The following is a 22,255-nucleotide window of genomic DNA, read 5'->3' as shown; positions in this document are numbered from 1 at the left end:
TGGGTCCTCATACAATTGATAAATCTCATGGTTAGTGCGTGTCTTCATACAATTGATAAATCTCATGGTTAGTGCGTGTCTTCATACAATTGATAAATCTCATGGTTAGTGCGTGTCTTCATACAATTGATAAATCTCATGGTTAGTGCATGTCCTCATACAATTGATAAATCTCATGGTTAGTGCGTGTCTTCATACAATTGATAAATCTCATGGTTAGTGCGTGTCTTCATACAATTGATAAATCTCATGGTTAGTGCGTGTCTTCATACAATTGATAAATCTCATGGTTAGTGCGTGTCTTCATACAATTGATAAATCTCATGGTTAGTGCATGTCCTCATACAATTGATAAATCTCATGGTTAGTGCGTGTCTTCATACAATTGATAAATCTCATGGTTAGTGCGTGTCTTCATACAATTGATAAATCTCATGGTTAGTGCGTGTCTTCATACAATTGATAAATCTCATGGTTAGTGCGTGTCTTCATACAATTGATAAATCTCATGGTTAGTGCGTGTCTTCATACAATTGATAAATCTCATGGTTAGTGCGTGTCTTCATACAATTGATAAATCTCATGGTTAGTGCGTGTCTTCATACAATTGATAAATCTCATGGTTAGTGCGTGTCTTCATACAATTGATAAATCTCATGGTTAGTGCATGTCTTCATACAATTGATAAATCTCATGGTTAGTGCGTGTCTTCATACAATTGATAAATCTCATGGTTAGTGCATGTCTTCATACAATTGATAAATCTCATGGTTAGTGCATGTCTTCATACAATTGATAAATCTCATGGTTAGTGCATGTCTTCATACAATTGATAAATCTCATGGTTAGTGCGTGTCTTCATACAATTGATAAATCTCATGGTTAGTGCATGTCTTCATACAATTGATAAATCTCATGGTTAGTGCGTGTCTTCATACAATTAATAAATCTCATGGTTGGTGCGTGTGTTCATACAATTGATAAATCTCATGGTTAGTGCGTGTCTTCATACAATTGATAAATCTCATGGTTAGTGCGTGTCTTCATACAATTGATAAATCTCATGGTTAGTGCGTGTCTTCATACAATTGATATATCTCATGGTTAGTGCGTGTCTTCATACAATTGATATATCTCATGGTTAGTGCGTGTCTTCATACAATTGATATATCTCATGGTTAGTGCGTGTCTTCATACAATTGATATATCTCATGGTTAGTGCGTGTCTTCATACAATTGATAAATCTCATGGTTAGTGCGTGTGTTCATACAATTGATATATCTCATGGTTAGTGCGTGTGTTCATACAATTGATATATCTCATGGTTAGTGCGTGTCTTCATACAATTGATATATCTCATGGTTAGTGCGTGTCTTCATGTTGTATAGCGCCATTGATTCTCCTAAGAATTTTTCGTTCCCAACTATTAACAGTAGATTTTCGTTTGTCTTGCATACATTGCTGCTGGTCTTATTATGCTTTGGTATATTATTTTCTTGGTTTGCCTTGATATTGTTTTGCTCTAAAGTAAATGATGAGTGCTCTAAACTACTATGTTGCCTCCTGTTATTTGAACACAAGCTTTGCGTAAACATTAAAGTTTGAGTTTGGTGTTTCTTCAATAGAGCTATTATGTGAACATCTTCTGAACAAATTACAATGAAGCTATCTGCTTTCTCTTTCTCTAGCGGGGTTAGTATCTTTGACACACATTCTACATCTATCTTCAAAGATAGCTTGACTCTAATAATTGTATTTTAAGTGCTTGCTTTGTTACATAAACTTTTGAGATATATTAACAAATAAATGGCACCATGCACATTTCATCACTAATCCTAAATTAATAATTCAAGCAAAAGTCTAAAGCTTGCAAAAAAAATATATATTATGTAAAATAAAAGCTTAACGCAATGCTCTTTAAGTAAGGAAAGTATGACAGTACTAAATTTACACACAAAGATTACAGTACTAAATTTACACACAGAGATTACAGTACTAAATTTTCACTCAAAGATTACAGTACTAAATTTACACACAAAGATTACAGTACTAAATTTACACACAGAGATTACAGTACTAAATTTACACACAAAGATTACAGTACTAAATTTACACACAAAGATTACAGTACTAAATTTACACACAGAGATTACAATACTAAATTTTCACTCAAAGATTACAGTACTAAATTTACACACAAAGATTACAGTACTAAATTTACACACAGAGATTACAATACTAAATTTTCACTCAAAGATTACAGTACTAAATTTACACACAGAGATTACAATACTAAATTTTCACTCAAAGATTACAGTACTAAATTTACACACAAAGATTACAGTACTAAATTTACACACAAAGATTACAGTACTACATTTTCACACAAAGATTACAGTACTAAATTTACACACAAAGATTACAGTACTAAATTTACACACAAAGATTACAGTACTAAATTTACACACACAAAAATATAATAGTACAAAATATGAAATTAATAAAAAAGAATTCACTGGAGAATGCTAAACATGTAAGTCCATGATGGTTTGTGAACTAAGACCACCTGTCTCGAAATAAAGTAGGTAAGACAGATTCAGACATTTTAGGCTCATTCGTGATGCGAGTCTACATCGTGACCCACTTGGAGCTCCTGGAGTGGTCATAAAACGCTCTCTGTGTCAACTCGATGACCACCAAACGTGAGTATTCATTGTCCTCTAAGTCACAGCTCTAATAGTATAAAATATCCAGTTAGAGACCAGTTCTAACATCACACCCTGCTCCCTACCGGTGTATCAAGACTTTCACGATGAAGCTCGCTGTAGCCGTTTTGTGTCTGTTTGGTAGGTCTTACTGTAGGGTTAGGTCACATAATTAGGTTTACTTTAAGTTACAGCTGGTAAATATTTTCTTTTATTGCGTGAACAGAAATGTCTCTTTCTTATCCTTTGTAGTTTTAGTAAAACCTTTTTAATTTATAATCAAAAGGTCCTTTCCAGTTAAAAAAAAAAAAAGAGAAATTGACCTTTAAAAAAATTAGCTTTATCCAAAACAAACAAAAAAATCAATCTTTATCAATTACCTTTTAATTGAAGGATTGTAGGAATGCAATAAGGTTTATCATTATTATTATTATCTAAATGTTCAAACATTTTGGCAAATAGATGTTTCAATGTTAAAAATGGTTTCTCTAAATGAGCATCTTTCTTTGTTCCATAAAAATATACGTAGAACAAAAAAGATTTAGGAATAGAATACAGCTTGTTTCTGTTTCATTTTCCTAAGAAATAGAAACATTTTTGACTGTAGAGACTTTATCTGTAACTTGTTCAGAATTCGTTCAGTTTACTGATCATACGGCACCCTCGTTAGTTGTTGTGCAGAGATACAGCTAAATCTTCACAAATGTATTTTTGAAAATTTTTGTTAGTTCATTGTTTGAATGACTTGTTGGTCTGTAGTCCTCGCCTTGGCTGAGGAGGAAGAGTTGGACAAGAGAATCGTCAATGGTGAGAAGGCGGCTCTGTACGCCCATCCCCACCAGGCTTCTCTCCAGCTGTACCAGGCTCCCTATGGATGGTACCACATCTGTGGCGCTGTACTTATCGGACCAAACAAAGTGAGTGCATCAGTTCTAGTTCAATTGGAAAGTCACAAGCAAATCTATCTATCTATCTATCTATCTATCTATCTATCTATCTATCTATCTATCTATCTATCTATCTATCTATCTATCTATCTAACTGCCTATCTATCTAACTGCCTATCTATCTATCTATCTATCTATCTATCTATCTATCTATCTATCTATCTAACTGCCTATCTATCTATCTATCTATCTATCTATCTATCTATCTATCTATCTATCTATCTATCTAACTATCTATCTATCTATCTATCTATCTATCTATTTATCTATCTATCTATCTATCTATCTATCTATCTATTTATCTATCTATCTATCTATCTATCTATCTATCTATCTATCTATCTATCTATCTATTTATATATCTATCTATATATATATATATCTGTCTGTCTGTCTGTCTTTATCTTAACATACACTACTTTCTTATTGTATTTCAGCTTGTGACAGCTGCACATTGTGTTGAAGGTCAAAACTACCGCAATCTCCGTATTGAGGTCGGCGCCCTGAACCTGTTTGAGCCCCCCAATGCCTACGAGCAGACTGTTGCAGTTGCTGCCTTCCACATTCACCCACAATACAACGGTAACGGCAACGGCATTCCCAACGACATTGCCACCATCTACCTGGTCAGCCCCGTCACCTACAACAAAAACGTCCAGGTAACCGAGTTGTCCAGCTCACTCAACTAGTCTAGAAGACACTAGTCTAGAAGACAGTAGTCTAGAAGACACTAGTCTAGAAGACACTAGTCTAGAAGACACTAGTCTAGAAGACACTAGTCTAGAAGACACTAATCTAGAAGACACTAGTCTAGAAGACACTAATCTAGAAGACACTAGTCTAGAAGACACTAGTCTAGAAGACACTAGTCTAGAAGACACTAGTCTAGAAGACACTAGTCTAGAAAACACTAGTCTAGAAGACAGTAGTCTAGAAGACACTAGTCTAGAAGACAGTAGTCTAGAAGACACTAGTCTAGAAGACACTAGTCTAGAAGACACTAGTCTAGAAGACACTAGTCTAGAAAGTTATACCATCAAATGTATTACTGCACACGATACAAACAAATATAATATAATTTACTACCAAGAACTAACGGTGCACTAAGATGATCAGAAAATGTACTTCTGTTATATTTATTTAATGTCAAAAGTTCATACATTATTATCCTTCCTTAATACTTAGCTGTAAAAAAACAAATAAAATTTAAAATAGCAATTGAAAGGTCAATTAGTTCTCAACACAGTAATTTATAGATATATATATAGAGAGAATTTATTTCTAAATGTGAATGATGGCTAGCACTAGGGTTTCGATCTTGCACCTTTCAGCCCGCTACTCTAGCTCCAACTGGATCAAGCTTTGCCAACACTCAGTGCGTCATTACCGGGTGGGGACGCACCACTGGAGGTGGATCCGCCGCTCAGCACTTGAAACAAGCTTACATCACCAAGATCACCAGAACAGCTTGCAACAGCTACTGGAACCGATACGGCCAGACCATCACAGACAACCACATCTGTGTCTTTGAGGCTTCTGGTGGGTTTGAAAAACATTGAATTAGCTTCTAGTTTGTCCGTAAGCAATGTAAAAAGAAAACAAAGTTAGCATTTATTAATGTTTCTTTGTAAGATAATAATCTAGCAATCATTTCATTAAATATATACATCTGATAACCGATGTGAACCATCTAACTAGTTTTCTATAGTTCACAAGTTTCAGCCTTTAAAAGTAAATTCATGGAGCTTATCCCATTGAACATAATTATTAGGTAGATCCCGTTTAGTTTTATTATTCATATACAGAATATTTTCTGCTTCTATGGTACAGATATTAGCATGTTAAACAGGCAAGAAAAACTAGCTCAGAATTAAATAATTGTGTGCGGGGATAACATATTGAACTTTTGTTTCATTCACAGATCCAGCTGGTACTCGTCCCAGTGCTTGCAACGGTGACAGTGGCGGCCCCATGATGTGTGGAACCAACTTCCAGTACTTGGCTGGTGTTACCTCTTGGGGTGTTAGTACCTGCAGCGGTAAGTCAGGAAACTGGTTTTACAAAAGTTACCATAAGATCTTTCTACAGAACATAGCTTTCATGGTAAACCTTTATCTTCTCGCTTTGTCCTAACTCTAGTAATAAGTAATGTGTTCAAGTGACGACTGCATTATTTTAATAGCACAAAACGAAGCTGCTACGTTATAGACTTGTATATTTCCTTAAGAAGTACAAGTTAGGCATTAAATAAAAAGCGTACTCTTCATTTTAAATCGGTCTTCTGCTCCCGGGTGAACCTTTGTTCTGTAGTTTGAACCAATAAAAGCCAAAAGGCTAAAAAGTTCGAATCTCCTGTTTTTCTTATTACACTCTAAGAAATCTAAATATCTTAAGTCGTTCCTTTGTATCCAAAACCAATACATAAAATAGATCTTTGAACAACATAAACTTAAATTTAAAATGCAACTAACGCTAGGCTAGTTACTGTGTTATCCTTACTAAGCTACAGCTAGATAGGCTAGTTACTGTGTTATCCTTACTAAACTACAGCTAGATAGGCTAGTTACTGTGTTATCCTTACTAAACTACAGCTAGATAGGCTAGTTACTGTGTTATCCTTACTAAGCTACAGCTAGATAGGCTAGTTACTGTGTTATCCTTACTAAGCTACAGCTAGATAGGCTAGTTACTGTGTTATCCTTACTAAACTACAGCTAGATAGGCTAGTTACTGTGTTATCCTTACTAAGCTACAGCTAGATAGGCTAGTTACTGTGTTATCCTTACTAAACTACAGCTAGATAGGCTAGTTACTGTGTTATCCTTACTAAACTACAGCTAGACCCAACACCCCAAAATGCTTCATTGTTTTACAAGCCCAGTTTTCTAGATGTACATTTCACATCACTTCCTTTCTCTCTCCAGGTGACATGCCCAGTGTGTACACACGTACATCTGCCTACAACACTTGGATTGCCAGCAACTAATGGAAGCGTCTCAATGGGAAATGACAAGAGAGCAAATTAATAAATGTCAACCAATTATGTTTTGTCTACTTAAAGCTCAATAAAGTCATTAGGAACTCAGACTTCTTGCCTTTCGCATCTTTATTATAATGTCAGCCAATAATGATAGTTTAAAGCAGAAAAAAACAAGATTAAAAAGAGAGTTTGTGTTATCACACAAACTCAGGCGCCTTTCGCATCTTTAATATGTCAGCCAATAATGAGAGTTAAAGCAGAAAAAAAATCAATAAAGCACTGACAAGAAATCAACAAAAACACATTTGTTCAAGTCCAAGTCATACCTTTAGCAATGGAGCATTTCTTTGTTAGTAATTTAAAAAAATATTTGAACAGTGCCTGATTTAAGACGTAAAACTGGTACAGCGCCTCAGTCCTCACCTGTGAGACCTATACAGATTAAACAAAACAATAAAAGAATACTTCTCAAATATGTATGCTAAATAGTATAATAATGATTATTATTATTATTATGTTAGAAATGAACGAGTAGTCATTCTCTGGCGCTGCCAGGGTCGAGTTTCGCTAAAGAGAAACAAAATTCATCGTAGTCCCTTTAACAGTTTCCACTGAGGAATTTTCTGGTGATGTGGCAGGTCTGCAGCAGTACCGCCCTCTGACAGGCAACGAAGATGTTCCTAGGAATGTTAAGGGCCTTGAAGGTATCTGTGAGGTTGGTTGTTATTATCCCCTCGGTTGATATAACAATGGGGTATATTGTTAATTTGGACAATTTCCATAGACGCTTAATCTCCAAGCCTAGGTTCCCATATTTTCTTTGTTTTTCTATCTCAGTTTTTCTTAAATTATGAGACAGTGGTACGGCGATATCGATAATGGTAGCGGTTTTTTCTTTTTTATCGATGAACAGCAGATCCGGGCGATTGAAATCTACCGTTTTGTCGGTCAGAATAGGCCTATCCCAGTACAGCAGATGATCAGTAGACTCGAGAACCTCTTGCGGAGAGTATTTATAATAAGGGGGAGTGTCCTTACCGATCAATTTGTACGTCAAAGCCAAGTGTTGGTGTATTAACTTTGCAACTTGGTTATGGCGACCTAGGTAGGCTGATTCTGATAGGGCTGGACATCCTGCCATAATGTGTTCAATCGACTCGCCCACATTTCCACATTTTCGGCATTTGTCGACAACATTGAGTTTCAGGATATGCTTCTCGTAATTTTTTGTCCTGATTACTCTGTCCTGTATTGCTGTAACAAAGCTTTCTATTATTATTATTATTATTATTATTATTATTATTATTATTATTATTATTATTATTATTATTACTATTATTATTATATGGAAAACAGAAATTGAAAAGAAGAAAATAAAAAAAAATTAAGCTTAAAAGATTTAATGAATGTGGAATCTATCTATATTAATAATACACTCTATTGTCATATCAACCTAAGGGATATAGACAACTGACCTCCCAAACACATTCGAAGCTCTAAGCATTCCTAAGAGGATCCTTATACATGTCAAAGGGTAGTACTGTTGCAGACCTGTCACATCACCAGAAAATGTCTCAGTGGGCACTGTTAAAAAGACTACAATGAATTTTGTTTCTTTTTAAAGAAGCTCAAACCTAGCAGTGCCAGAGAATGAAAATTAATTCATTTCCATAAAATCAATAATAATAATAATAAAATAATAACAACAAAATAATAAACCATACTTTCAAAAAACTGCCCCATCACTTGCTCATCCGTTGAATACAAACCTTTACCTTCAGAAATAAAAAAAAACGATATACATAATTTTATCTTGAAATAATTCATATCAAAAGTGAAACAAGGTTGTATTGAGAAGTGATTATTAAGTACAGCTAACTATTGATGATATTTTGTTAAACCAAGCTAGTAAAAAATAGAGAAATTTGCATATATTGACTAAAAAAATGGCATTTGACTCTTTTCCACTATTTGACGCACTAGACATATACAGCATCAAAAATAAATATTGTTAGAAACATATATGAGTGATTGGAAGATACATCTGCAAATAAATGGTGACATATAAGATGGACGATATTCTAGAGGAATTCATTCTCTCAACTTTCTGGTTATATATTGCAATGAAGCTTTTCGTCAAAATGACTCCATAGAAGTGTATACTGGAACAGGGTAAATATCTTTGACAAAACAATAATACAGAGATAATAATTACATATTGTTTATTTTTTTGTCTGAATAAGTGTGGCATAATTAGTCTTTCAAAAATGCAGAAAGAGTCCATAATAATAATACACTTCAAGGCCTTGATGAATTAAACTCTAACTTTAATACTCTAGATAAAACTTTTCTTTATAAATACTTTGGTATTAATCAGAATGTCTCGATACACTGACAAAAAAAAAGTTACAGAAATTTCTGAGTAAAAGCAAAGAGAAACTAAAATAGTGAACGGTACATAGTCTACCCAGAACGTCATCATCAAAGTGCGTCTCTGGGATGTCCCAGTTCTGGTTTACACTTTCCGTGTCAAAAGACGCAGTGACATTGACCTCCATGATATTTCCATGCGAAATCTCGTTACGTTTCGTCCTTAAGTCTTCCATCATGAGCTAATACCTGCCCAGAAATGAGAGAGCCCTTGGACTGTGAGCGTTTTTAATCTGTGTAAGAAACTATTTAAAAAAAATATTTTAAAATACTTTATTAAAAAAAACTTGTTTTAAGCGTACTTGTATCAATTATTTTGGATCAGTCGTGCAATTAAATTTGTAATAGATAATAAAAAAAAAGGTGTAATGAACTGAATTCGGACTCGTAGCTCAAACCTTCTCAGGCTTCTGGGGCCAACACGGTAACCACTCTACTAGTGAAGAGTCTATTAACATGGAAGATTGTATTGTTATTTATTGCTTCTATTTCATGTGTGTTTACTAAGACTAAGACGCAGCCTAATATAAAGGGGACTTATTCAGCTTATATTACCACTTCAGTCAAGTACTATTTCTTTCCCTTGCTTAAGGTTCTAAACAAAGTCATTTGTTACCAATAGTTAATTAACTAATTTTATTGATTCTTGTATTGTTAAGTAAAGAAATAGTTGTGCAAAATTTCAACTTGATCCGAGATAGGGTGTCAGAGAAATAACATGTAGCCTACAAACTTTTGGCCAGACAGACAGACAGAAAGACAGATAGAGGGAGTTGATATAAGCTTTGTAATAAAACCCAAACCCCACGCCACTGGAACGATTTAGTTTGTTTCCTCCAGAAATTGGACTGAACCGACCCTTTGAACCTACAGATGTTATGTTCTATTGGTTGGGATGACGCAGTCATGAGATTGGCCAATGGGGAAAAAAGAACTTTATGGAACGTTTCCAGCTTTGTTGCATTGTGTCCAGATTGCATTATAACAAGGTAAAAGTTGAAACCTATGGCACGAAACGGAGGGTTTGTCAGGGCAATACAAGATAGATTTATTAGAACTAAAAACTACGACAAGCACATTGATAGACCAGAGAGCGAACCATACTTAGACCTATTTGTCAAGCGATCTTTTAGTGTCAAGCTTCTAAATGTGAAAGTTGTAACAGAGAAACCAAAGAAGTGATTGTATGTAAGAAGAGCATCACTAAATAAATCAAACTTTTATAACGTAAACTCATAGACCTCAGAAGGCGCGATGGCTTAGGGGTTAAACGCTTGGGGTCCTGGGTTTCAATCTCATTGAAGTCTTGGATTTTCAATTTCGGGATTTTTAGGACACTCCTGAATCCACCGAACTCTAATAGGTACCTGACTTAATTTGGGGAAGGTTATGGTGGTCAGTAGCAGCCCTCGGGGGTGGCAAGTAGGGCAACAGCTCCAGACTCCGAGCCTGAGGCGGGTCCCTCGCTAGTAGATTTCCTTGTCACTTTCAGCTTCCCAATCCAGATAATTTCGTATTGACTACGACTTGTTACTCAATATTTTGGAAGCCTCCCCAGCATCTCTGTACCAAACTTTTAACATATGTTGTTTTTTGTTGGTTTCAAATACAGTTCAGTTTCGGTAAAGACAACATCTTATGACCTGTCGATTCTATGAGGCTATCATTGTTTAACTGTTCACCTTGGTATCAAGGAAAAAGTAACCGGAAGCGACCTATAAACATCAATTATTTCGTAAAATCGACATCCAATCGGATTTGAATATTAAAACACATAGCGATCAAGTTTAAACAGTGTGAAGGTACTGTGGTTATTTCTACATGATAGAGTTATAGGTCATTTATATTGTTGTAGCATAATGTAACTTGAAAAATTTATTTTTTAAGGAACATTAATTTTTAAAAAAATATACCATGTTCTTGACTTTCAAAGTGGGTATTTTCTAAGAAATTAAAATTTCCGCGGTATTTAATTTCATATTGTTCACCAATTTTCGCTATTCTATTCTTCATAATTTTTGGATACGAACAGTGTCACAAGACATCCCCTAAACACTTTCATCTCCTAGGTAACTATTTCCCATTCTCTCAATAACCTTTACATGCCAACTGATTCTGACGTCTCGACCTGTGGCGGTTGGTCCTTGAGCTGGTCGTATGTCGCCCTGCTCGTTAACCTTTGACCAAACAAACAGATGACCTTAACATCATCTGCCCTGTAGATCGCAAGGTCTGAAAGGGGTTTTACGTTTAGTTTACTCACTCACACTTTGGGCCATTAACTAATTGTGTTTTATATAAGAAGGTGAGTTAAAATGTGCTATATGCAATGATATGGCAGCATTTGAACAGTGCTCTCCCTTGACTCAATATCAGCTCTCTTTTCAAACAACCATTTGTGTATATTTGGCTTGTTAAATGATACAAATAAGAAACAACAGGTGAGTTTGTTTAACTTACAAGATTCTCTTGTTCCTTTGCATATGTCATGGCAATCAATAGAAACCTGATAAAGGTAAGTAGTACAAGACAATAATAAATTAGAAATAGTACAGAACCGGTAGTCAGGTCAGCAGTAACCATCACACCATTGGTTTATAACTTTATAAGAGTATGGATCAATTGTATGCTGTGTCAGAGTATATATTTTTTCTCTCTTACTATCTCTCTTACTATCTCTCTCTCTCTCCTCTCTCTTTTCTCTCTCCGTTTGTCCTTTTTTCTTTCTCCACCTCTCTTTTTCCTTTTTTGACTCCTTCTCTCTATCCCGCTGCACTTTCTATCTACCACATCTCTCTACCTTCATCCCGTTATATGTCTATCTTCTTATCTGTCCTGCTCTCTTTCTCTCTCTGTCTCTGTCTCTCTTTTATTCGATATCTCATTGTTTCTATTTCGTCCTTTGTAATTCTCTCTCTCTCTCTCTCGCTCTCTTTGTGTTGGTAGAAGCGCTCAGTAAGTGAAACTACCATTGACTTGAACTTAAATCTGTTTCGATGTGTTTCAATAAGACACCGAGACATTATGTCTGAGACCAGAGAAAACGTGAACATTTGCTATGACGAGGACATAAGCTGGAGGCGCGGCTGACTGGTAAAGTGATTGGCTTCCTAACAGAGGGGTCACGGGCTACTGGTTTCAATTTTTTAAAACATTTTGTTAATTAAAAATTAAACTTTTTTTAGCGGCCCCCGAAAGGGGAAAAGACGCTATTAGTTTTATGTAAAATGTCTGTCTGTCCGTCTGTCCGTCCCGTTTAGATCTCGTAAACTTAATTCCTCACTGAGGAGTATTCCTAGAACAGGATTCTTAGATATAATGCTATTTTTTTTTTAGTTGTACACTCAATTCCTCCTCTGAGAACAGGATTCTTAGATAGAATGCTGGAGAACGAAGTAAAACTGCAAGCAAGACAAAGTACCTCCAACTTAACAGACGTCTTGCTGCTATATTGCCAATGTACGAAACAAGCCACTAATACAGTCTCTACTTCACATTGCAAAGAATTTGACTTTATAAAAGGTTTTTTTTTTTTGTTTGTAAGTCTGACAAGTATGGAAGTATATCTACGTGCTTTTGAAGTGCATTTTATAAAATAAATAAACATGATATAGGGCCTATATGGAAATTATTTATTTTTGATTATTCTATTATGTTTGCGTATTAATATTTTACGAAACCTGAACTGCTTACTGCAAAATGACGATAAAATAATGATAAAATTAAAATTGAAATATAAGTTAGTAATTTTGTCAGCGCTAGTTTGTTCGTGCTATTTTAGGCTCTATTTTGTCAGCGCTATTTTTTTCGTGCTATTTTAGGCACTATTTTGTCAGCGCTATTTTGTCCTCTCACCGTTAAAATTGTAATCCTGCAAAATAGAGATGTATCAGTGCGTCCTTAGTCTGCTACAGTACCAGGAAGACGCTCTAAACAAAAAAAAATTAAACCTGCAAAAAATTACAGCGCAGAGAAATATTTGTACATACTAGGGGTGCACCGGATAGTACTTTTTGATATCCGGCCGGGGCCGGATATGACCGGATAGTAAAATTTGATATTCGGCCGGGGCCGGTGCCGGAGCCGGATACCTAAGTGTCTTGTTAATATCTTGTGTTGCTGAACATTTTACGAAACTGTTAAATAACAAACCTTTATTGGTTGGTTTTATTTTGTTTCCTTTTATATACCTTATTGTTTTAAACTCTGTTACTGATAGATTTATTCAAGCTTAACAGTATTTCTAAAAATCTGTATAGCATGAGTGTGTCTGTGTGTATGTACGATGCCACCAACTGTAAAGGATGTTTGTAGGAAGGTCAATGTAAATAATGTTAGTATATATTTAACTAGTTACTAATGTAAATCTCATAAGTAAAGTGCAATCTGCCTTGTATAGTGGTCGGATGTATGTGTTCATGATTTTCTGACCAACAACCTGGTCAGATATACCTAGTGAGTCTACAGGCTACACATGTAGTCCTAGTGTAGTGTGTATAGTTGTTTGTGTTAACCATCAAGCATTGTTTTTTCCTTGAGCATACGCACGCAATAGAGTTGGGTGGTCAGTCAATAAAGATAACACATTGGCATGGTCAGTCAAGCATATAGATACATTATACCCGTCCACTAGTTAGAGGTCAAGGGTTGTTGTTTTTTTTTGTTTTACACTCCAGCATATTGTTTCTTTGTTTGCTAGATCTAACTGCGGTACATTTATTCAATTTATTCTATGTGATTTTAAATTTTACTGTAAGGTTTTCCGTTATTTATTAAGTCAAAAGAATTAAACAATGAAATTAGCTTTCTTTCCAATGATTTTAATACAAGGCAAAAAAATACACACACGCAAACATGCACATCTTTGTTTTATTTTATAGTGCAAAGAACGTACCTAAGAAACATTAAATGCAAAGAACGTATGTTAGAAACATCTTCCTTAATTATTACTGATTAATTATTTTATTCCTGGTTTCAGTAACCGTTAGAAAAGGGAACGATAGTAAGCCTATTAAGAATATTGTTATCAAATCAAGACACTTAACTGCAGGAGTAATATTCAAGTTAACACGTTAGAAAAATTATTTAACCATAATATTTATTGACAGTGTAATATCCTTTGTTAGCACGTTGTGTTTTTTTTTCATTCTGGCTTATAAATGGTCAATGTCTATCAATAAATTGGGTGTCAATGACCAAAGAAATAAAATAAAGAGTAAGGGATGTTTAGCTCTCCATTTAAAGATAGCCCTGGTCGTGTCTTCTACAAAATAATTAGTTACTGGCTTACTGGGCTATATAATCTCGCGGTTTGTGTTCTGTGTAGCTAAAGGTCACTCGTTAAGTTGCGTGTGATCTTTAGTCCAGCTTACTAATTGAGATTTATGTTCAAGTAACTCGGCACACTTGAAAAGGGTCACCTGTCAATCAATGAACTCAATGTGATGGCTAAACAAATAATACTACATACATATACATTGTACTTTTTTTTCAATTGTTTTTATATTGTCTTCAATCTATATAATCTATGCATTAAAAGGAGTATTTACGAGAGTGAAAAAAAAAACTTTTCTTGAAGCCTTGATATCTTGTTTGAGTTTAGGTAAAACAAAAGAATGCATTAATTAAAGATGCGGGATATGTGTAGTTCAGTGACATTAGTTACCTACCAAGGGGAATACAGTTCGAATCCCGACTTGCGCTGAGTTTTGTTTCTTAACTCATAAAGGCGGAACGGAAAGATACCTAAAACCCCCCACACTAGATTAAAAACAAAGTGATTGCAATAAAATAAAAGCATGACTGTATTCAGCATAAAAGTACTAAAGTACTGTTTATTTCAACATGTCTGATGACGTTGTTATTGATTGCATGATGGGAAAAAACGTGAATCTTTAAGTAATTTATTTTTCCAACACCAGACACTCCGAAGTGAAATATTCCATGATACATTTAGTGAAGATTTATAGAGCACTGTCATGTTCAAGTCTCATTTACCTTTCGAGCTGTAGAGCTTCGGAGAAGAACATCACGATACTTAGTGACCACCGGGATATTTGGGGTAATAAACTGTTTAAGTGTCCCGACTGCTGAAGTTCTCGTGCCCTTGTATAGAACAGCTTTCCATATTTAAGTCTTTCACCCGTCTTTCTCCCCGGCTGTATGAGGACAACGTTCTGACCGAAGTGAACAATGGAACTCATTGTCTTTCTATGTCTTCTCGGTAAGTTCCAAATGCGTGTTTAGACTTAAAAACACGAATTTTAATTAAAATGTTGAAAGATCTTTGGAAATTGCTGTAAGATATTAAATTATCATTGCATTTCAATATATATATATATATATTTTAAATGTATTAATAGCGTATAAGATACAAATCCATCTTCCAGCTAATATAGATATACAAGGTGGATAAAAGTACCCATTTTAGATCTTGCGATCTATAGGTTAGATGATGACGGTCAACAAGCGTGTCATGTGGCCAGAACAACGACCAACCGTCTTTGATTTCCACAACTAATGTCAAGGACCCTTTAGAGTTGGTTGGACTTGGTGTCCTAAAAATCCCAAAACTCCCAATCTTTACCGAGATTGGAACCCGAGACTTCTTGGTTCTGAAGGTAAAATGTATCACCATTCAGCAACATACAGACACTATACATTTGTTTGGGTAAAAGTGCAGGATTTGAGACTACAAAAAACAATTTTTCATCTCAATCAAAGAGAGCAACATATTTAGAACAAGTGTGAAATGTTTAGTTTGTAAAGAATCAGACTAGAAGTTGGTAGACGGTAGAAGGTTACCAGCGACATTGTTTATTATTTACGTAAGATCCATTTCATCTATATTCTATTCTCTACCTGTGAGTTACGCTGCGACCTTACACAATTCAAGTTTCCACTGGTGCTCTTATTTTTGCCTTCTAAAAGCAGTTTACAATTATTTATTTGTTTCAGACAGTTTCTCAAATTAAGAGCTCGGATTCAGAACCTGGGGTCCTGGGTTCAAAGACTGGGATTTGTATTTTTGGGATTCTAAGGGCGACCCTGAGTTCACCCAACTCTAATGAGTACCCGACTTTAGTATGGGAAAGTAAAGGCGGTTGGTCATTGTGCTGGCCACATGACACCCTGCTCCTTAACCGTTGGCCATAGAAACATCACCAGCCCAGTAGATCGTAAGGTCTGAAAGGGAAAACTTTGCTTTACTTGTCTACGTTTCTGTAAAACTTGATACAAATTAGATATATAGTTTCATCTAACAAATTTTGTGGTTGCAGACATTGTTTTTTTGGACAATTTTTTAGAGCCCACAACTTAAAAACACTGTTCGATAGTGTCGACCCTGGGAAGGTACTAGGCTTTGTCCGGGAGGTGGGGTTGTCTACGAAGATTTGATTTGTGAAATTGTGAACATATAATATTTACAAAAGATTTTTACTAAATTATTAAATTTTCACTACCTTTACTATTTTAACTGTGAATAGACCTTGTTTTTAATGGCTTAACTAAATAAAATTTAGCCCTTGTAGTATTAAGGGAGAGTAACCTTTTAGGGATCAGGGCACGACATAGCCTAACGTGTGCCGATGTGCCAAAAGAACTCAAAACTCAAACTCAAACTCTTTTTTTGTTTTTTTTTAGCAACTGGCCTGGCGGCCCCTAGTACACGAATTGTTAACGGCGATAATGCCCAACTGTTCGACCATCCTTACCAAGTCTCGCTGCAAGCTTACAGCTTCAATTCATGGTACCACACTTGCGGAGCTGTCCTGGTCGCCCCTGATAAGGTCAAAATAATTTTATTTTATTTTAATTTTTGTTTTCTTTTTTAATTAATCGCTGTCAAATTCTATTTTTGCCAGATTGCCAGCCTTTACGATTTTCTGAAATACTCCCATAATAATCTAATACTAATATGAAATAATAACATGTCCTCAAGAACAAAAGAAAAAAAAATGGTCTCTGTTGTTTCTTATAATAAAATTCGTTCATTATACGCCATGGTGTGGTCATGGGTTTTAATTATACGTCATGGGGTGGTCTTGGGTTTTAATTAAATATTTCTCTGTCTCTCTTATGATATGTTTTATTTCCTGTTTGACGGACAGGTCGTCACTGCTGCCCACTGCGTGGACAAGAAGCAGGCCAGAAATCTCCGTGTAGTGGTCGGCGTCCACAACTTGTTCGACCCACCCAACGAGTACCAGCAGACTGTGGCTGTGGCCAGCTTCCGCATGCATGAGAACTACAACGGTAATGGAAACGGATACCCCAACGACATCGCCGTCATCACTTTGTTCACCCCAGTCACCTACAACAGAAACGTTCAGGTAAGTTGTGCCTGGACGAGACGTCTGCTAGGCTGATTTACAACCAGTGGCGTGGCTATGGTGTGGGGGGATGGGGGATAACTTGAAAATCTCCCCCGGGCCCCCACTTTTTTTTACATAAAATATTACGCCATTATGTCCTGATATCGAATGTCAAAATGCTGATGCCCCTAAAGAGGTCAAGCCAAGCCCCCCTGGGCCTCCTAAAGAGGTCAAGCCAAGCCCCCCCCCTGGGCCCCCTAAATGATGGCAAATGCCTAGCTACGCCACTATTTCCAATCTACATTTCTAACGCCCTCGACTGGTGCAACTAAGTTCCTCCTTCGTGGTCAAAACTTAACGTTGCCTTTTGTTCTTTCCTTCGGTTTGAAAAGCTGATTCCAGTCAAGACATTGGTAGAGGCTAAGTCTAGAGGGTAGAACTGTCTGCTTCTTCATGTCTGGTTTTGGGCTGATGGTTTCTCCTAGAGTGTTACCCAACAAGATGAAGATCATGTTTTGTATCAGTTATTGATTAACATTGGTTCCAACAAACATAAGTTTTGTTGATAATTTCTATATATAATCCTCGAGTTTAACATTTATCTACTACCATTAAACTCGAGTTGAGTAGTTTTTATTATTGGAACCTAGTCATTGAAATAAAAGGAATTTTATCTTAAACTTGGTTTCAAGTGAAACAATGACTATACTCATGATACAAATATGGAGAGCGTACAACAGAAAGATAAGATAAAAAGTTATTACCACAACTAATGTTTCTCGTCCAAATCTAGCCTTATTTTTACAAAAATATTGAAAAGATTCAAAAGTAAACTTGGTTTGTTGACACATTTGTTTTGAAATGTGAACTGACTTAACATTTATTGTAATCTATTTGTTTATGCTCTTTTTGTTTACAAACTCATTTTGACGTCATGTGATTTTTATCCTCCCCTCCTAGCCTGCTAAACTGGCTAACGAAGGCGTAAGCTACGCTAATACATCTTGCATCATTTCTGGATGGGGTCAGACATCCGGCTCCGGCGGCAGCCCCAACACCCTCCAACAGGCTTACATTTTGAAAATCTCCAGAGCTGAATGTAACGCTCTGTGGAGCAGATATGGAGTGACCATCACAGACAAGCACATCTGCGTTTATGAGAGAGATGGTAATGATCACATTTCACTCAATGCTACTACAATGTTGAAACTTATGTATTTCACTAATTGAAACGTATGTGTTTCATTGACATCTTTCACTAATTTTAAATGACATATTAGTCACAACATTACATAAATATATTTATTATATTACAGACAACATTTCACTCATTGTTGATAAAGATATGACTGGTCAAGATTATTAAAAAGGAAAAAAAAAATACGGGGTGGAACACAAGTTGTTTTGATGGTAAAAACAAATAAAACGTCTTAGAGCATTGCAACTACTTATATAATACAAAGAAGTTCATTGAGTGACTACACACAGACGTCTTGAACTTTTGGTTTTCACTTTCCATAGTCAAAGAGTAATACTGATACACTCGGACAGACAGAAAGTTTTTGTAGCGTTCGACTTTGGCCTTAAGGGACAGAAGTGACCCACTTCGCGTCGACTTCACGGGTGGGGGCCGTTTTCTAAGATTTTTCAGATCTTGCAGTGAGAAGTTTTGTTCCAAAATTGATGGTCTTATAATAAGACAGTCAAATGGAGAGAAACTAGAAAAAAGATATATTGCAGTAAACTATCAGACATGAACAGAGAAGTATATAAAACAATCTATCCAACAGGTCTTGAGGTCCCTCTGGTCAAATGTATTTTAAAAAATCACCAGATTGTCTCCCTTACTGGCCGCAGTTCTGTAAAAACGAAACCAAAACTAATTTGATTTTGTAGACAGTCTTTCAGATGTTACACACAAATCTTAAGCAATTGCAATGAAGACATATTGTTGAAATACATTAACCTAGTACACCGAACAAGATACGTAATCAACGCAGCGATTGCAATTTTGACTAAAGTATTTGTTATATTGAGTTAACTCCCCTGCAATTTTAACCATCGCTTTGCATATGAAAATGTTTTCAATGGTATCTTAAAATAATAATAAATACATGTATATAAAAAACAAGAAAAATATTTTCAAAGTAATTAATAAAACAAGGCTTTTTTTTAGTAATAATGGATACCAGTCATTGAATATGCTTAAATAATTATTAAAAAATACAAATGGAATGTATAGTGGATAACACATAGAGATATTAGTTTATAATATTTCTCAATATTCATCAGAAAAAATTGAGACATGCATATCCTTATTGAATATCCTTATTGAGACAATGGAATATTCTGGCCGACAAATCGTTCTATTTCAAAAAGATGTCACAATTTACAAATTGAAGTATTTTTCAAGCTGTCACAACAGGCTTTAGTTGGTTTTCATTTTAAAAATATTCAAAGAAAAAATAATCTAAGTATATAATAGTCTGGTTGAACTAATTGAATTTAATTACCCCACACGTGACCACTTTTAGAAACAACATTCATTTCCTTATTAAGATCGAAATCTATATGTCCTTAAGCCGCTACATATCACAAAAGTAATAGTGCTTATAACTTTCAAGTATGAATCTCCTGTATGAGAACATAAAATGGTAGTGGTATGTGTTCATTCTCGTTGTCATCGTCACGACAGTTCGAAGCCACAAAACAGGCTAACAATGTTTCTGTTCCTTCAGAAGTCAAATGAAAGTTACAATTAACCAATCAAATATCTCCATTCTCTCTCATTCTTCCGTCCAGGTGAGACCGGTGGACGTCCAAGCTCTTGCATGGGAGACAGCGGGGGTCCAATGATGTGTGGAAACAAAAAAGATGAATTGGCCGGAGTTACCTCTTGGGGAGTCAGCACCTGCAGTGGTAAGTACCTCCACAAAATGTGAAGAGAACGTGGGTACTCATCTCCATACGTAGGGAGGCACACACAAACAAGAACATAGTCTTGTCTTTGAAGTTGTCGACAAAAAAAGTTCAATTATTATTGATGGAAATACGAGATACAACTCTAGTTTAGGTTTGAACAAAATATTGAGAACGAAGATTCATGTAAAAAAAAGGGGAAAGGCACTTCACCTAAAATGAGACTGTACACACTTCTTGAGCTTGATAAATGAGACAATACATAGGAAAGACATACATCCCTAGTTTATATTTACAAATACTGAGATACTAATCAGAAAGTACATGCAACTGAGACTGAACTAACTCGGTACCCTATTCTGATCATGCTTACATACATGCTGTATGACCTGGCTCTCGTATCTCGGGGTACCTGAGTGTTCTCACGTCTGTTTCAGATGTTCAATACTAGAGTCTTTCTTACACCCAGTCCGTCTCTCTATGTGAAGAAACGATGCTTGAGGTTTTCCATTTCAACATCATGTTACTGTTCTATTCTAAATGTTACTGTTCTATTCTAAATGTTACTGTTCTATTCTAAATGTTACTGTTCTATTCTAAATGTTACTGTTCTATTCTAAATGTAACTGTTCTATTCTAAATGTTACTGTTCTATTCTAATTGTTACTGTTCTATTCTAATTGTTACTGTTCTATTCTAAATGTTACTGTTCTATTCTAAATGTTACTGTTCTATTCTAATTGTTACTGTTCTATTCTAAATGTTACTGTTCTATTCTAAATGTTACTGTTCTATTCTAAATGTTACTGTTCTATTCTAAATGTTACTGTTCTATTCTAAATGTAACTGTTCTATTCTAAATGTTACTGTTCTATTCTAATTGTTACTGTTCTATTCTAAATGTTACTGTTCTATTCTAAATGTTACTGTTCTATTCTAATTGTTACTGTTCTATTCTAAATGTTACTGTTCTATTCTAAATGTTACTGTTCTATTCTAATTGTTACTGTTCTATTCTAAATGTTACTGTTCTATTCTAAATGTTACTGTTCTATTCTAATTGTTACTGTTCTATTCTAAATGTTACTGTTCTATTCTAAATGTTACTGTTCTATTCTAATTGTTACTGTTCTATTCTAAATGTTACTGTTCTATTCTAATTGTTACTGTTTTATTCTAAATGTTACTGTTCTATTCTAATTGTTACTGTTTTATTCTAAATGTTACTGTTCTATTCTAATTGTGTGGTATCAACCATTAGATGTGGGAAGGGGGGGGGTAACATCCGACAGCAATGGAAGTCATGTGCGATTTTACCATTATATTTTTTTTTCTTACCACCCTACAACGAGTGTTATGTTTATGAAAAATTGTAGCTGTATCCATAGAGCTATTCATTTGAAGTGGCTAGGTGATATGACATTTCATTGTGAATAAATTGCATTATGTAGTGTAAGTAATTAAACTGACCACTGTGTGTATTGTTTCAGGTGACCTCCCTAGTGTCTACACTCGTATTTCTGAGTACCGCACATGGCTAGATCCTCAGATCTACTAAAATATCTCTGAGTGTTTAAGAAATAAAAAAATCCCAGACCTGCAAGAAACACTGTCAGATATAAGTTTTTGAGACAATAAAAAATTTCAAACAAATATAATTTGAAAATCTTTTGTTATTATGTTAGAGTGTGTCACCGCCTCCACCAGCCAATGTTAAGAGCAGGACTTTACACACACACAACTCTTATCTACATCTATTGTCACATCTAACACACACACACAACTCTTATCTACATCCATTGTCACATCTAACACACACACAACTCTTATCTACATCTATTATCACATCTAACACACACACAACTCTTATCTACATCTATTATCACATCTAACACACACACACAACTCTTTATCTACATCTATTGTCACATCTAACACACACACAACTCTTATCTACA

At 35.3% G+C, this 22,255-nt stretch overlaps 2 protein-coding genes across 2 annotated transcripts; both read left to right on the top strand.

Moving 5' to 3' along the window:
• The first annotated feature begins 2,701 nt into the window (after nt 1-2,701).
• On the top strand, nt 2,702-6,740 carry LOC106066924 (fibrinolytic enzyme, isozyme C-like). The gene is made up of 6 exons (XM_056029570.1): nt 2,702-2,847; nt 3,466-3,623; nt 4,091-4,312; nt 4,985-5,192; nt 5,575-5,691; nt 6,578-6,740. Exons 1-6 carry the CDS (start codon nt 2,814-2,816, stop codon nt 6,637-6,639), a joined length of 801 nt encoding a protein of 266 aa, XP_055885545.1. The 5' UTR covers nt 2,702-2,813; the 3' UTR covers nt 6,640-6,740.
• Nucleotides 6,741-15,133: 8,393 nt separating this feature from the next.
• LOC106066913 (fibrinolytic enzyme, isozyme C-like) lies at nt 15,134-21,955 on the top strand. The gene is made up of 6 exons (XM_056029572.1): nt 15,134-15,286; nt 16,708-16,853; nt 17,175-17,396; nt 18,339-18,546; nt 20,181-20,297; nt 21,788-21,955. Exons 1-6 carry the CDS (start codon nt 15,256-15,258, stop codon nt 21,853-21,855), a joined length of 792 nt encoding a protein of 263 aa, XP_055885547.1. The 5' UTR covers nt 15,134-15,255; the 3' UTR covers nt 21,856-21,955.
• Nucleotides 21,956-22,255: the final 300 nt, after the last annotated feature.

This window comes from Biomphalaria glabrata, chromosome 5 (assembly GCF_947242115.1).
Source record: "Biomphalaria glabrata chromosome 5, xgBioGlab47.1, whole genome shotgun sequence".
Lineage (NCBI taxonomy): Eukaryota > Metazoa > Mollusca > Gastropoda > Planorbidae > Biomphalaria > Biomphalaria glabrata.
The sequence above is the reverse complement of the archived record's forward strand: the minus strand, read 5'-3'. Positions and strand labels throughout refer to the sequence as shown.

Bases quoted from the DNA above. Each gene is read 5' to 3' on its own strand.
- LOC106066924 (XM_056029570.1), top strand. From the start codon at position 2,814: ATGAAGCTCGCTGTAGCCGTTTTGTGTCTGTTTG. The intron at 4,313-4,984 runs GTAACCGAGTTG...TGCACCTTTCAG, and splicing joins CCTACAACAAAAACGTCCAG to CCCGCTACTCTAGCTCCAAC. The intron at 5,193-5,574 runs GTGGGTTTGAAA...TTTCATTCACAG, and splicing joins CTGTGTCTTTGAGGCTTCTG to ATCCAGCTGGTACTCGTCCC.
- LOC106066913 (XM_056029572.1), top strand. From the start codon at position 15,256: ATGGAACTCATTGTCTTTCTATGTCTTCTCG. The intron at 15,287-16,707 runs GTAAGTTCCAAA...GTTTTTTTTTAG, and splicing joins TGTCTTTCTATGTCTTCTCG to CAACTGGCCTGGCGGCCCCT. The intron at 20,298-21,787 runs GTAAGTACCTCC...GTATTGTTTCAG, and splicing joins GGGAGTCAGCACCTGCAGTG to GTGACCTCCCTAGTGTCTAC.